This window comes from Nicotiana sylvestris, chromosome 1 (assembly GCF_000393655.2).
Source record: "Nicotiana sylvestris chromosome 1, ASM39365v2, whole genome shotgun sequence".
NCBI classification, from domain to species: domain Eukaryota; kingdom Viridiplantae; phylum Streptophyta; class Magnoliopsida; order Solanales; family Solanaceae; genus Nicotiana; species Nicotiana sylvestris.
The window spans coordinates 93,531,624-93,547,702 of record NC_091057.1 but is presented as its reverse complement, the minus strand read 5'-3'; the positions used below and the strand labels follow the sequence as shown (position 1 = coordinate 93,547,702).

The 16,079-nt window shown below is 41.5% G+C and overlaps 1 protein-coding gene across 1 annotated transcript; it reads left to right on the top strand.

The window, feature by feature from the left end:
- Positions 1–13,305: 13,305 nt before the first annotated feature.
- On the top strand, positions 13,306–14,801 carry LOC138872438 (uncharacterized). Its single transcript, XM_070150431.1, has 4 exons — positions 13,306–13,790; positions 13,890–14,205; positions 14,319–14,629; positions 14,771–14,801. The coding sequence occupies exons 1-4, from the start codon at positions 13,306–13,308 to the stop codon at positions 14,799–14,801; spliced, it is 1,143 nt and encodes a 380-aa protein (XP_070006532.1).
- Positions 14,802–16,079: the final 1,278 nt, after the last annotated feature.

Here is a 16,079-nt window from a genome sequence, read left to right as displayed (position 1 = left end):
AGTATCAAGTCGACCTCTCGTCTCTACTTCTTAGAGATTAGACAGGATACTTACTGGGTACATATTGTTTACGTACTCATACTACACTTTTGTACTTAATTTTACAAGATCTGAGGCAGATGTATCTGGCTATCAGTTTGCTGCGCATCCCTTAGCGGAGTTCGAGACTTCTACGGTGAGCTGCTTTCCTTTCCGTGTCGTTCAGTAGCCTGAAGGAGTCTCTCTTATGTATTTTTGCTGTCTATTCTGTTTCGGACAGTAGGATAGTGAGAATCTTTTGTATATTCTACTAGTTGCCCATAGCTTGTGACACCAGGTCTTGGCACACACATTAGTAGTGTCACGACCCTAACCCTGAACTCGGTCGTGATGGCGCATCTCGAGAAGACAAGGCCAGCCAATTATACCCAATTCACTTTTAAAACAGTTAATCAATATAAGAGTAGTCTAAACATGATTTAATAATACTAAACAGCAGAAAATATTGATAAAATGCGGAAGTGCCACCCGACACAGCCCTAACCGAGGTGTCACAAGTCATGAGCATCTATAAGTCATAATACAAGTCTGCTAAAATCATAAACTAGTACAAATGTTTGAAAAGAAATAGAAATGATAGGGGAGTAGAGACACGGGGCTGCGGACGTCAACAGCTACCTCGTAATCTCCAAAAGCCCACCTGAAGCTGGAGGAATCAGCACTCAGGAGCTGAACCAGCTACGCCTGAATTTGCACACAGGGTGCAGAGAGTAAAGTGAGTACCCTAACTCAGTGAGTAACAAATGGAAATAACGACTGAAAGTAAGAAAACACGTAAAGCACAAGGCATTCTATAATGAAGAAGTAAAAATCATTTAAAAATAGTAAAACCGGTAAAAGTCAAGTACAATCCCCTTCCAAAATGTAAACAAGTAATTGACAGATAGTTAAGGTAAAGTTAACAAATAGAAGTTCACCTCTCGGGCACATTATTAATAAATCTGCCCCTCGGGAAATATCTCAGATCAGTACCAGCCCCTCGAGCTCAATATCACATCACAATGGGTACCCACGCTCACTGGGGGTGTGCAGAATCCTGGAGGGGCCCCTTACGGCCAAGCGCAATAATAAGCCATCTCGTGGCATCAAAACTAGGCCTTCGGCCTCATATCAATCAAGCCACCTCGTGGCGTACATATCTCAAGCCCCCGGCCTCAAATCAGTATCAGTGCTTCCTCACAACCTAGGCCCCCAGCCTTACTGAGTCAAAAATCATCACAAGCCTCTCGGGCAATAGTAAAATAGTGTTTCTCATCCCTAACATCATTAAAAATATCATTTAAGTCTTAAAACTGAGTAGTAAAAACTGTGGAAATTAGCATGACTGAGTTCAAATAATAAGTCAAAATAGTGAGGAAATAGTAATGAAAATCCCCGAAGGGTTCAAATAGTTGGCACGAAGCCCAAATATGGCATTCAGCCCAAATCTTAATAATAGCATATAAGTTTCAAACCAAATACATGGTAAAATCATCAATCGGGACGGACAAAGTCACAATCTCCAATAGTGCACGACCCCACGCCTGTCATCAAGCATGTGTCTCACCTCAATATAGCACTACGATGTGCAATCCGGGGTTTCAGACCCTCAGAGTATCATTTACAATCATTACTCACCTCGAACTAGCTAAATCTCTAGCTCGCGACGCCTTTGCCTCTCGAATCGACCTCCACGCGTGTCGAACCTATCCAAAATCAGAACGAGGACGTCAAAATATGCTAAGGGAACGAAGCTCAAGTAAAAACAATCAATAAAGGGCACAAATCCCGAAATTACCAAAACCCGACCCCGGGACCACATCTCGAGATTCAGAAATTTTCACATCAATAGATTCCTTATATCCCCACGAGTTCATACATATCAAAAGTTCTCAAATCCAACCTCAAATGGTCCTCCAAATCCCACATCAAAAGTCCAAATTTCCAAGCCCTACTAACTCTTCAATTTTTAGCTTAAGTTCCATGCTTTTCTAGGTGGAATTCACATAATAATCGAGTTTTAAGTTCGAGAATATTACCTCCCAACTATTCCCCTTGAATCCCTCTTCAATATCTTTCAAAAACTTCCCAAAATGACCAACTATGTAAGAAATGAGCCCCAAAATTGCGGATAAGACGAGTTAAAAAACATTCTGCCTAGGCCTTAATTTTCTTCTTCGCGAACGCGGTCAAACCCTCGCGTTCGCGAAGCATAAACTTACATTGGACAATTTTTCCTCTATGCGAACGCGACATGGCCATCGCGAATGCGATGGTTCCTCAACCTTACCTTTTGCGAACGCATACCCTTTCTCGCGAATGCGTCGAACAAACACGACCTCAGACTAGTTGACTAAAAAGACCCTATGCGATCACGACCACAGGCCTGCGAACGCGATGCACAACCTCGCAGCCCTGTGCAAACACGTCACCTACCTCACGAACGTGAAGGCTAAACTTCCACCTCACTCAGCAGACTCTTCGCGAGCGCGAGGGTCCTCTCATGAACGCGAAGACCAAAATGTCTGCAACTGCTGGAACTCAAAATCTGCAATTTTCGTAACATCCAAATGATCCGATTGACCACCCAAACCTCACCCAAGGCCCCCGACACCTCAACCAAAGGCACCAACATATCCTAAAACCTTATTCAAACTTGTTCCAATCATCAAAACACCTCAAACAACATCAAATCACCCAAAACACATCGGATTCAAGCCTAAGTTTCTAAAATCTTCCAAATTTCGCTTTTGATCAAAAACCCAACTAAACCACGTACGAATGACCTGAAATTTGCACACACATCCCAAATGACATGACGGAGCTACTACAACTCTCAGATTTCCATTCTGACCCCTATATCAAAATCTCGCCTACCAACCAAAAATCGCCAACATATCAACTTCGCCAATTCAAGCCTAAATCTACTCCAAACCTCCAAAACCCATTCTGATCACGCTCCTAAGTCATAAATCACCTCCCGAAGCTAACCGAACCATCGAAACTCACATTCGAGCCCTCTAACACATAAGTCAATATCTGGTTGGCTTTTCTAACTTAAACTTCCTTAAAAGAGACTAAGTGTCTCCGACCTTACCAAAATCATTCTGGACTTGATCCGACCAACTCGATACCACAAAACACGGATAACGAAGCATAAATATGCAAAAATGGGGGAAACAGAGAGGTAAATCATGAGACGACTGGTCGGGTCATCATATCATCCCCAACTTAAACAAACATTCATCCTCGAACGAGTCAAGAAACATACCTGAAGCCTCAAATAGGTGAGGATATCTGCTCCGCATCTCCCGCTCGGTCTCCCAAGTAGCCTCCTCCACGGGCCGACCTCTCCACTATACTTTCACTGAAGTTATATCTTTTGATCTTAACTTTCGAACCTAACGACCTAAAATAGCTACTGGCTGCACATCATAGGTCAAATCATCATCCAACTGAACCGTGTTGAAATCCGAAACATGAGACGGATCCCCAATATACTTCAGGAGCATAGAAACATGAAATATCGGGTGCACACTCGACAAGCTGGGTGGCAAAGCAAGCTCATAAGCCACCTCCGCAATCCTCCGAAGCACCTCAAAAGGCCAATGAACCGCGGACTCAATTTCCCTTTCTTCCCAAATCTCATAACACCCTTCATGGGTGAAACCTTCTGTAGAACCTTCTCGCCAACCATGTAGGACACATGTCGAACCTTCCTATTAGCATAACTCTTTTGCCTCGACTGTGTTGTACGAAGCCTCTCCTGAATCACCTTCACCTTCTCCAAAGCATCATGTACCAAGTCAGTCCCCAATAGCCTAGCCTCCCCATGCTTGAACCAACCAACTGGAGATCTACACTGCCTCCCATACAAAGCCTCATATGGAGCCATCTGAATACTTGATTGGTTGCTGTTATTATAAGCAAACTCTGCGAGCGGTAGAAACTCATCCCATGACCCTCTGAAGTCAATAACACAAGCACTCAACATGTCCTCCAATATCTGAATAGTGCGCTCGGACTACCCATCCGTCTGAGGATGAAAAGATGTGCTCAACTCCACCTAAGTACCCAAATTTCTCTGCACGGCCCTCCAAAACTACAAAGTAAACTGAGTACCTCTATCTGAGATGATGGAGACTGGGACACCATGCAAACGAACAATCTTCCGGATATAGATCCCAGCCAACCGCTTTGAAGAATAGGTAGTACACACAGGAATGAAGTGTGCGGACTTGGTCAGCCGATCCACAATCACCCAAATAGCATTGAACTTCTTCAAAGTCCATGGGAGTCCAACAACAAACTCCATAGTGATCCTCTCCCACTTCCACTCAGGAATAACCATCTGCTGAAGCAAACCACCCGGTCTCTGATGCTCATATTTTGCCTGCTGACAATTGAGACACCGAGCCACAAATCCACAATATCTTTCTTCATTCTTCTCCACCAATAATGCTGCCTCAAATCCTGATACATCTTCGTGACACCTGGATGAATGGAATATCGCGAGCTGTGGGCCTCTTCCAGAATCAACTCTCGAAGCCCATCCACATTGGGCACACAAATCCGGCCCTGCATCCTCAACACCCCATCATCACCGATGGTCACATCTCTGGCATCATCATGCTGAACTCTGTCCCTAAGGACAAGCAAATGCGGATCATCATACTGGCGCTCTCTGATGCGCTCATATAAGGAAGATCGAGAAACCACACAAGCCAATACCCGACTGGGCTCCGAAATATCCAACCTCACAAACCGATTAGCGAAGGCCTGAACATCAAATACAAGAGGTATCTCCCCAACTGGAATATATGCCAAACTCCCCATACTCACTGCCTTTCAGCTCAAAGCATCGGCCACCACATTGGCTTTTCCCGGATGGTACAATATAGTGATATCATAATCCTTAAGCAACTCCAACCATCTCCGCTGCCTCAAATTAAGATCATTTTGCTTGAATAAATGTTGAAGACTGCGCTGATTAGTGAACACCTCACAAGACACGCCATACAAGTAATGCCTCCAAACCTACAATGCGTGAACTATGGCAGCCAACTCCAAATCATGAATGGGGTAGTTCTTCTCATGGGGCTCCAACTGACGAGAAGCATACACAATAACTCTACCCTCCCGCATCAACACACAACCAATCCCAACTCTCAAAGCATCACAATACAAGGTATATGAACCTAAAGTTGATGGCAAAACCAACACTGGAGTTGTGGTCAAAGCCGTCTTGAGCTTCTGAAAGATCTCCTCATACTCGTCCGACCATATAAATGAAGCACCCTTTTGAGCCAACTTGGTCAAGGGCAATGTGATAGATGAGAATCCCTGAACAAACCGACAATAATAGCCCATCAAACCTAGAAAGCTGCGACTCTCTATGGCGAAGGATGGTCTGGGCCAACTCTGAACCGCATCTATCTTCTTCGGATCAACTTTAATACCCTCGCTGGACACCATGTGCCCCAAGAAAGCCACTGAACTGAGCCAAAAATTACACTTGGAGAATTTTGATAAAGCTTCTCCTCTCTCAATCTCTACAACACAACTCTCAAATGCTCCGCGTGCTCTTCCTGATTACGCGAATACACTAGAATATCATCAATGAAGACTATGACGAATGAATCGAGATAAGGCCGGAACACGTTGTTCATCAAATGCATGAACGCTGCCGGGGCATTGGTCAGCCCAAAAGACATCACCAAGAACTCATAATGACCATATCAGGTCCTGAATGTCATCTTAAGAATATCTGAGTCCCTTATCTTCAATTGGTGATAACCCAAATGGAGATCAATCTTGGAGAACACCCTCGCTCCCTGAAGCTGGTCGAATAAATCATTAGTGCGAGGCAAATGATACTTGTTCTTAATTCTTACCTTGTTCAATTGCTTATAATCAATGCACATTCTCATTGTGCCATTCTTCCTTCACAAACAGAACCGACGCACCCCAAGGTGACACACTAGGCCGAATGAACCCCTTATCTAGGAGCTCCTGAAACTGCTCCTTTAACTCCTTCAACTCCGTTGGTGCCATACAATACGGCGAAATAGAAATGGGTTGGGTGCCCGTCACCAGGTCAATACCAAAATTAATATCCCTATCCGGTGGCATACCCGGCAGGTCTGCAGGAAACACATCTAGAAAATCCCTCACAACTGGGACAAAATCAATACTGAGAGCCTCAGCTCCGACATCCCTCACAAACGCTAGATATGAAAGACAACCCTTCCCAACCATACGCTGGGCCTTCAAGAAAGAGATCACTCTACTAGGAACATAATCAGTCACACCTCACCACTCGATCCGTGGCACACCCGACATAGCCAATATGACTATCTTAGCATGACAGTCCAGAATAGCACGACACGGAGATAACCAATCCATGCTCAATAGTAATAGATCCACTCGGGTCTCCAGACCCACAATAGTCACCACACATGATTGGTACACACGGTCTACAACAACAGTATCACCTATCGGGGTAGATACATGAACAGGTAAAGCAAGAAACTCACGGGGCATACCCAAATAACGAGCAAAGTATGATGACACATAAGAAAAGGTGGAACCGGGATCAAATAATGTAGAGGCATCTATGTGGTAGACTGAAACAATACCTATAATGAAAGCATCTGAAGCAATAGTATAGGGTCTGCCTGGGAGTGCATAGAAACGGGCCTGATGGCCCCCTGATCGACCTCCCCCTCTGGGGCGACCTCTGGCTGACTAAGCTCCCCCCCCTGGCTGGCTGAGCGGGTGGCGGTGAAGAAACTGGCGCTGAAGCCGATGACTGACCCCTCTGCTGGGTCAAACTAGCAACACGATGAGGACTCTACCTCCACATGTGGCCTATCTCGCCACACTTATAACAACTCCCAGGTGCTGGAGAAGGGGACTGAAGGGAACCCCTCGCACTAGAGTGACTAGCAGATGCGCTCGGCATAGAAGAGCCCTGAGCTGATGGAGCACGGGTCGAACTCTAAACTAGAAGGGTGCTGAGTGATGACTGGCCCTGCTGAGATCCGTGATAATCATGACACGAAGATGCCCCACGATAATTGGGCGAGCTGGCTGAGCAGACCTGAATGAACGGCCTCTGTCGTGCTGAAACTTACCCCTTGAAGGAGTACCACTATAGCTGCCAGATCCTCGAGTCCTCTTGTCCTCCCTCTCCTCTCGCTCCTGACGGTGAACCGACTCAATCTCATGGGAGATATCCATAACCTCCTTGAACATAGCACCAGATACCTCTCCCTGGTCATAAGAATACAAAGCGGATAAGTAAGACCATCAACAAACCCCATGATCCTCTCTCGATCTGTCGGAACCAACCAAATGGCATGACGAGCCAACTCAAAAAACCTCAACTCATACTGCGACATGTTCATCTCCCCCTGTCGCAACCACTCAAACTGCCTACGCAACTCCTCTCTACGGGACTGCAGCACATACTTCTCCAGGAAGATAACGGAGAACTGCTGCCAGGAAAGGGGTGCTGCACCAACAGGCCTACGCCTCTTAAAATCCTCCCACCAAGTGAAAGCAGCTCCTGAAAACTGATAGGTGGTAAAAGCGACCCCGCTGGTCTCCAAAATACCTACAGTACGAAGCATCCTCTAACACTTATCCAAAAAGCCTAGGCATCCTCGTCCTCTACGCCACTGAAGGTCGAAGGCTGCAATTTACCAAATCTATCCAACCTACGTTGCTCATCCTCCAGCATGATAGGAACTACATAGTCTAGAGTAGCTGCAACCGGCTGGGCTGGATGCGCCCCCGGCGTCTGAAATCCCTGCACGACCTACTCAGGTTGCGAGCGGCGGGAGTATGATTGCCTCCCCCGACCTGTGAAGTAGTTGCAGCTGTAGTGGCTGAAACCGTCTGAGCCAGGCCAGTGCAAACTGATAAAATCTGTGCCAAGGCCTCCTGAAGACCTGGAATCACGATGGGTACAGCTGGTGCCAGAACCGGTGCTGCTGAAGCGTCCATAGCTGTGACCTGGTCCTGAACTGAGGCAGTTGGTGGATCTACAGGTGCTGCCCTCGCTGCTATGCCTCTTCCACGACCACAACCGCATCTTCGACCTTTGGTGGCCTCAGCTGGTGGCACTGGTGGTCGTCTACCCCATCTGGTAGCGTGTGTCCTCACCATCTGTAAGAGAATAGAATAACAGAAGTTTAGTACTCGGATCAACAAGTTCGCACGACAAGAATTTCAAGAATATGAAGTTTTTCCTAAAGGTTCTGCAGCCTCTCGAGGATAAATACAGACGTCTCTGTACCGATCCGCGAGGCTCTACTAAACATGCTTATGACTTATGAGACCTATGTAACCTAGGCTCTGATACCAACTTGTCACGGCCCTAACCCCAAACCTGGTCGTGATAGCGCCTCTCGTGAAGACAAGGCCAACCAATTATACCCAATTCACTTTTAAAATAGTTAATCAACATAAGAGTAGTCTAAACATGATTTAATAATACTAAACAACGGAAAATATCGATAAAATATGGAAGTGCCACCCGACACACCCCTAACTGGGATGTCACAAGTCATGAGCATCTATAAGCCATAATACAAGTCTGCTAAAATCATAAACTAGTACAAATGTTTGAAAAGAAATAGAAATGATAGGGGAGTAGAGACATGGGGCTGCGGACGTCAACAACTACCTCGCAATCTCCAAAAGCCCGCCTGAAGCTGGATGAATCAGCACTCGGGAGTGGAACCAGCTACGCCTGAATTTGCACACAGGGTGCAGGGAGTAAAGTGAGTACTCCAACTCAGTGAGTAAAAAATGTAAATAATGACTGAAAGTAAGAAAACACGTAAAGCACAAGGTATTCTATAATGAAGCAGTAAAAATCATTTAAAATAGTAAAATCGGTAAAAGTCAAGTACAATCCCCTTCCAACAAGTAAACAAGTAATTGACAGATAGTTAAGGTAAAGTAAACAAATCGAAGTTCGCCCCTCAGGCATAGTATCAATAAATCTGCCTCTCGGGCAACATCTCAGATCAGTACCGGCCCCTCGGGCTCAATCTCACATCACAATGGATACCCGCGCCCACTGGGGGTATGCAGACTCCTGGAGGGGTGCTTTACGGCACAAGCGCAATAATAAGCCATCTCGTGGCATCAAAACTAGGCCCTCGGCCTCATATCAATCAAGTCACCTCGTAGCGTACATATCTCAGGCCCTCGGTCTCAAATCACTATTAGTGTTTCCTCACAATATAGGCCCCCAGCCTTACTCAGTCAAAAATCATCACAAGCCTCTCGGGCAATAGTAAAACAGTGTTTCTCAACCCAAACATCATTAAAAATATCATTTAAGTCTTAAAACTGAGTAAACATGGGTGAGTAGTAAAAACAGTGAAAATTAACATGACTGAGTTCAAATAATAAGTCAAAACAGTGAGTAAATATTAATGAAAATCCCCGAAGGGTTCTAACAGTTGGCACGAAGCCTAAATATGGCATTCAAATTCTAATGATAACAAATAAGTTTCAAGCCAAATAGTCGGTAAAATCATCAATCGGGATGGACCAAGTCACAATCTCCAATAGTGCACGACCCCACACTCGTCATCAAGCGTGTGTCTCACCTTAATATAGCACTACAATGTGCAATCCAGGGTTTCAAACCCTCAGAGCATCATTTACAATCATTCCTCACCTCGAACTAGCTAAATTTCTAGATCGCGACGCCTTTGCCTCTAGAATCGGCCTCCACGCGCGTCGAATCTATCCAAAATCAGAACAAGGACATCAAAATATGCTAAGGGAACGAAGTCCAAGCAAAAACAATCAATAAAGGGCACAAATCCTTAAATTACCAAAACCCGACCCCCGGGCCCATGTCTTGAAATTCAGAAATTTTCACATCAATAGATTCTTTATCTTCCCACAAGTTCATACATATCAAAAGTTCTCAAATCCGACCCCAAATGGTCCTCCAAATCCCAAATCAAAAGTCTAAATTTCCAAGCCCTAGCTCTTCAATTTTTAGCTTAAGTTCCATGATTTTCTAGGTGGAATTCATATAATAATCGAACTTTAAGTCCGAGAATCTTACCTCCCAATGATTCCCCTTGAATCCTTCTTCAATCTCCTTCCAAAATCTCCCAAAATGACCAACTATGGAGGAAATGAGCCCCAAAATCGCAGACAAGATAAGTTAAAAAACATTCTGCCCAGGCTATAATTTCCTTCATCGCGAACGTGGTCAAACCCTCGCGTTCGCGAGAACAAACTCACTTTGATCAATTTTTCCTCTATGCAAACACGACATGGCCATCGCGAACGCGATGGTTCCTCAACCTTACCTTTCGCGAATGCATACCCTTTCTCGCGAACGTGAAGAATAAACATGACCTCAGACCAGCTGACCAAAAAGACCCTACGCGATCGCGACTACACACCCGCGAACGCAATGCACAACCTCGCAGCCTTTCGCGAACATGTCACCTTCCTCGCGAACGCGAAGGCTAAACTTTCACCTCCCTCAACAGACTCTTCGCGAACGCGAGGGTCCTCTCGCGAACACAAAGACCAAAATGTCTGCAACTGCTGGAACTCAAAATCTGCAATTTTCCTAACTTCCAAATGATCCAATTGACCACCCGAAACTCAGTCGAGGCCACCGGGACCTCAACCAAAGAAACCAACATATCCTAAAACCTTATTCAAACTTGTTCCAATCATCAAAACACCTCAAACAACATCAAATCACCAAAAACACATCAGATTCAAGCTTAAGTTTCTAAAATCTTCCAAATTCCGCTTTTGATCAAAAACCCAACCAAACCACGTCCGAATGACCTGAAAATTTGTACACACATCCCAAATGACACGACGGAGCTACTACAACTCTCATAATTCCATTCCGACCCTATATCAAAATCTCGCCTACCAACCGGAAATCGCCAAAATATCAACTTCGCCAATTCAAGCCTAAATCTACTCCAAACCTCCAAAACTCATTCCGATCACGCTCCTAAGTGATAAATCACCTCCCGAAGCTAACCCAACCATCAGAACTCATATTTGAGCCCTGTAACACATAAGTCACCATCCGGTTGACTTTTCCAACTTAAACTTCCTTAAAAGAGACTAAGTGTCTCCAACCTTACCAAAATCATTCCGGACTCGATCTGACCAACCCGATAACACAGAACACGGATAATGAAGCATAAAGAAGCTAAAATGGGGGAAACGGAGTGGTAACTCATGAGACGACTGGCCGGGTCGTCACAAGTAGACTGTATTATTTTTGGGATTGTATGATTATTTTTTACTTTACTGGTCATTTCTGATTTTATTTCAACTTAAAGAATCATTGCAACTATTTTGGGTAAAGGTAAATGAGAGTTTATTTAGTATATTTCCGCGTTTGCTTGCCCGACAATGGTGTTGGGCGCCATCATGACCTATTATGGAAATGGGTCGTAACATTTTTCGAGTTTGAATAGAATTAATATTAAAAAACGCACAAAAACTTAAAACAAAAACTGAATATTTTATTAAACATTAAAAAAGATAAATTAAATTACATAAATAGCAAAATAACATAACTAACAAAAGAAAAACTAATCTTCCATATCATCATCATCATCATCATCATCGTCGTCTAGATGGAGAGCATCTTCATCAGCAAGATTATCAAATCTTGCATACATCACAAGCGTATCAAGCTTGTTGTTGATTTCTTCCAGCTCTATGCCGTACTTGTCTATGAGCTCATCCAGTTTCAGCTCAAAAGCCTTTATAATGTCTTGCTTGATTTCTTCCACTATTTTCCCGATGACAGCATCCATTTTTCTCCTTTTTGTATTTTATGTCTACTAAAATATATGTATTTGAGTGAATAAACTCACAAGGTATAGAGTGCTTATATAAGGGAAAAAACTTTTGCATGGTATATGAAAAGGCAAAGAGGAATTTTAAACGTTGTCTAATAAAAAGCGTGCATGAATGTGATAGGAATGTAATTATTACACTTACACATTCCCCCAACGCAATATAATTACTACTTTAATTGTGTTTGTTATGTTTACTCCTGTATACTATGCAATAAATGTTGAAACATGCTCAAGTTTATTGAATTCATTTGCTAAAACTTCAGCCCAATGTGCTGAAGTTATTTAGTTCATTTCTAAAGCTTCAGCACTTAATGAGCTAAAGTTGTTTTCCCTGTATTCATGAATCCTTGTCATATAGCTTTTTCAAAAAAACTTCAACTGATATGCTGAAGTTATTTAGCTTATTTCTAAAAACTTCAGCACTTAATAAGCTGAAGTTTTTTGTGCAGGATTCATTAATTATGTCATACATCTTTTTTCAAAAAACTTCAGCAGAAGATGCTTAAGTGATTTAGTTCATTTGTAAAAATTTCAGCACAAACAATTTAAAAATTCCTCTTTTCACTTTCCTAATACTTGCCACTAAACATGAATCTGCAGGATGAGTTCGATTTGCGTTGTTATAACTTTCAATAGGAGGTGGACTCCTGATTTCAAATCCTTGGATCATGATACAAAACTTGTTCTACTTAATAAGCACATATCATTCAATACTTTCTTGAAGAAAATTAGTGAAGTTGCAAATATTGATTCAACCAGATATTCACTAAAAGTATGGTTTGATATCAAACTAAATACAAGCAAAGGGATGCTTGTAACTTCAGATGAAGAACTCAGTACCTGTATACATTTGCTTACAACTGATTTAGCCTACAAGAATTGCCATTTCGTCATCGAAAAAATACAACCTTCCGAATCAGTAGCATTCAAACAATCTCTTGCATATGCAATAGATTCAGAACCTTTTGCTGATTATCAACATGAAGTAGGACAACCAATAATGGAAGTAGACAATGAGCAACAACTTTCTAACATTACAGCTGCTTCAGAATATATAATGTTGCAACAATTACCCGCTCCTCCAATAAATTCATACTAGTTTGTCGATGACCAAGAAGAAGAAGGATAGCTAAAAATGCAAATTGACAACCAACACACAATCCAACAAAAATTTTTGTTACCTTCTTCGATGATAAGCAACAATGAAGATGAAGTAAACATGGAGCTTATACCGATAACATCAGATAGAATTGAAGAAATTGCTGAAACTTCTAGTGTTACTTAAAAATCAAGAAAAAGAGTGAGGAGAAAGCTAAAAGAATCTCCACCATGTAAAATACTTAGGCACGATGCGTTTCCTGAGGAAGTAAGAGTCGGATCAATTTTTGAGAACAAACAAAACATGACTAAATTTTTCTGCAGCTTGGAGATAAACCAGAAAGTTGAATTCATTGCTGTTAGATCATGTTCAAAGAGATGTGAGCTGAAATGCATCGTGGACAAATGTGGTTGGAATGTACATGCAACCAAAATAAAAAATTCCACACTACTCAGGGTGATAAAACATCATAACAACCATGAATGCTCGGTTGATGCAAGAAAATCAGATCAGAAGCGTGCTACATCAAATTTTATAAGTGGACAAATTATAGAACATGTTCGAGACAAAAAGATAGAGGTTACACCAGCCTTTGTAGAAAACAAAGTGAAGAAGATATTTGGGATTGACATTGGTTATCACAAGACATGGCGCGCTATTCAAAAAGTTGTTACTTGCATAAGGGGAACACTTGAAGAGAACTACCAGATTTTTCATTCATACCTGCATATGATGGTGCGCAAAAACCCAGAAACGTACACAAGCATAAAAAGAGATGAGCAGAATAGGTAAGCAAAACAATACTAACCATCAGCCTAAAGTTTCAAATGTTCCTTTTTGAAAAACTTCACACCTTATGATTTGTTTTTTTGTGTTTCACTGTACAGATTTGCTTACATGTTCTTTGCTCCTGCAGCATCAGTAGTTGGTTGGTCCTACTGTAGACCTGTTATTGCAGTAGATGCAACATTTTTAAAGTCAAAATATCGTGGTGTTCTATTTGTTGTTGTATCAAATGATGCAAACAATCAAATCTTTCCTCTATGTTCTGGTGTAGCAGATTTAGAAAACAACGAGGCATATAATTGGTTCTTCGGGAAAAGAGAAAAGCAATTCATGTCCGTCGTGAACTGGTTTTCTTGTCAGATAAAAACCAATCGATCGCAAATAGGATTAGAAAAGTTTTTCCTGAAGCTCACCATGGTATCTGCCTCTATCACTTTGAGAAAAATTTAAAGCAAAGATATGCAAAAGCCACGGTAATAAATCTATTTCAAAGTGCTGCAAGGTCATACAAATGTGAAGATTTTAATCAGTTAATGTCCCAACTCATAACTGTTGACAAGAAAACATACAATTACATAATAGAAGAGCCTCTAGAGAGATGGGCTCTATCGTGGTTCCCACAACGACATTATGATATGCTAACAACAAACATGGTAGAATCAATGAATTCCGTTTTATTAAAAGGGAAAGAAATACCTATTTTAAGAATGTTAGATTTCATCCAAGAAAAGTTGGGAGAGTGGTTTTACAAATGGAGAAAAAAGGCAAATGAAACTATTCACAGAGTATCAATATGGGCAGAAGAAGAGATGACTAAGAAGATGGACTTGGCTTGCAAAATGTTTGTGAGTATATTTATTAACTTTAGCTTTTTATATCTATTGCAGTGATTTACTGCTTACATTTAAAAAACTTCATACTTTTTCTTTTTGAAGCAACAATAGACTAATATAGTTTATCTTAATTTCTTATTCCTTGTTAGGTGTTTAGTGAAGGAATCGAATTCATTGTAGACTTAAAGAAGAGAACTTGTGACTGCCTAGAATTCTAACTTGATGAATTGCCCTGTCCACATGCAATTGTTGTTATTAATAAGAGATATTTGTAAAAATATGACTACTGCTCAAATTGGTATTCAAAGGAAACATGGTTGAAAACATATAAAGGACATGTGAATACCGTGGGAGATCAAAAATCATGGGATATACCACAAAATGTACAATCTGAGATCACAAAACCTTCCGATGTAGAGATTTTACAAGGAAGAAGACAAAAGAAGAGGCATATCCCTGCGACTGAATCAACACCATTGAATTCTACCAAATGCAATCGATGTAAACGAGTTGGACATAACAGAACAACTTGCTTGTCTTCTCCAGCACCTCATCCATATTCCAAGAAATACACTGAAAGATACTCCAACCTTCAATAATCCTTGGTCTAAATTTAGACTTTCATTATTGTATGACATATTTGAAATGTGATTTTTTTTCATAGGAATAAAAAAAATAAGCTTTTGGACTATTTTATATACTGCTAAAGTACAAATTACTCATTTTGTTGCGTAGGCTTACAGGTTTAGCTGCATTTTAAAAATGTACGCAATGACTTCAGCGAGAAAAAACTTCAAGTTACAGTATATGAAATACATATCCTTAACAAACACACACACACAGACACACACACATATGTGTGTACAACACATAAAAGAAATGCATGTACCAACAAAAGCTTCAACATCTATAGGTTGAAGTTATAGAAAATGAACTTAATAACTTTATCATATTCTCTAATGGATATGCTGATGTAAGCAAAAAAGCATAGTATAAAAACATAAAAAAGGATTACAAAAACTAAACATAAAAACCAACTAATTGCATTAACTTCACCAAATACAAACAACAACAAGGATAGTACAACATAAAGCTAAGAAGAAAGAGGATGAGAATTACATTGATACAGAAAGAGATGAGGACAACACACAAAGTACAAACAATAACTTCAACGTCTCTAGGCTGATGTTATACAAAATGAACCTAATAACTTCAGCATATTCTCTAATGAATATGCGGAAGTAAACAAAAAAGCACAGCATTAAAAACATAAAAAAGGATTACAAACACTAAGCATCATCACCATCATCATCATCATCATCATCATCATCATCACAGTAATCCTCAATTTCTCTAAATATCTCATTATCAGTATCGGAGAAAACTATAGGGTACTCAGAAAAAAGACCACAGAGTCCAACGAGATCATTCTTCAACTTGTTGAATTCATCATACAGC

Bases quoted from the DNA above. Each gene is read 5' to 3' on its own strand.
- LOC138872438 (XM_070150431.1), top strand. From the start codon at position 13,306: ATGACTAAATTTTTCTGCAGCTTGGAGATAAACCAGAAAGTTGAATTC. The intron at 13,791-13,889 runs GTAAGCAAAACA...TTCACTGTACAG, and splicing joins AAAAGAGATGAGCAGAATAG to ATTTGCTTACATGTTCTTTG. The intron at 14,630-14,770 runs GTTTGTGAGTAT...ATTCCTTGTTAG, and splicing joins ATGGACTTGGCTTGCAAAAT to GTGTTTAGTGAAGGAATCGA.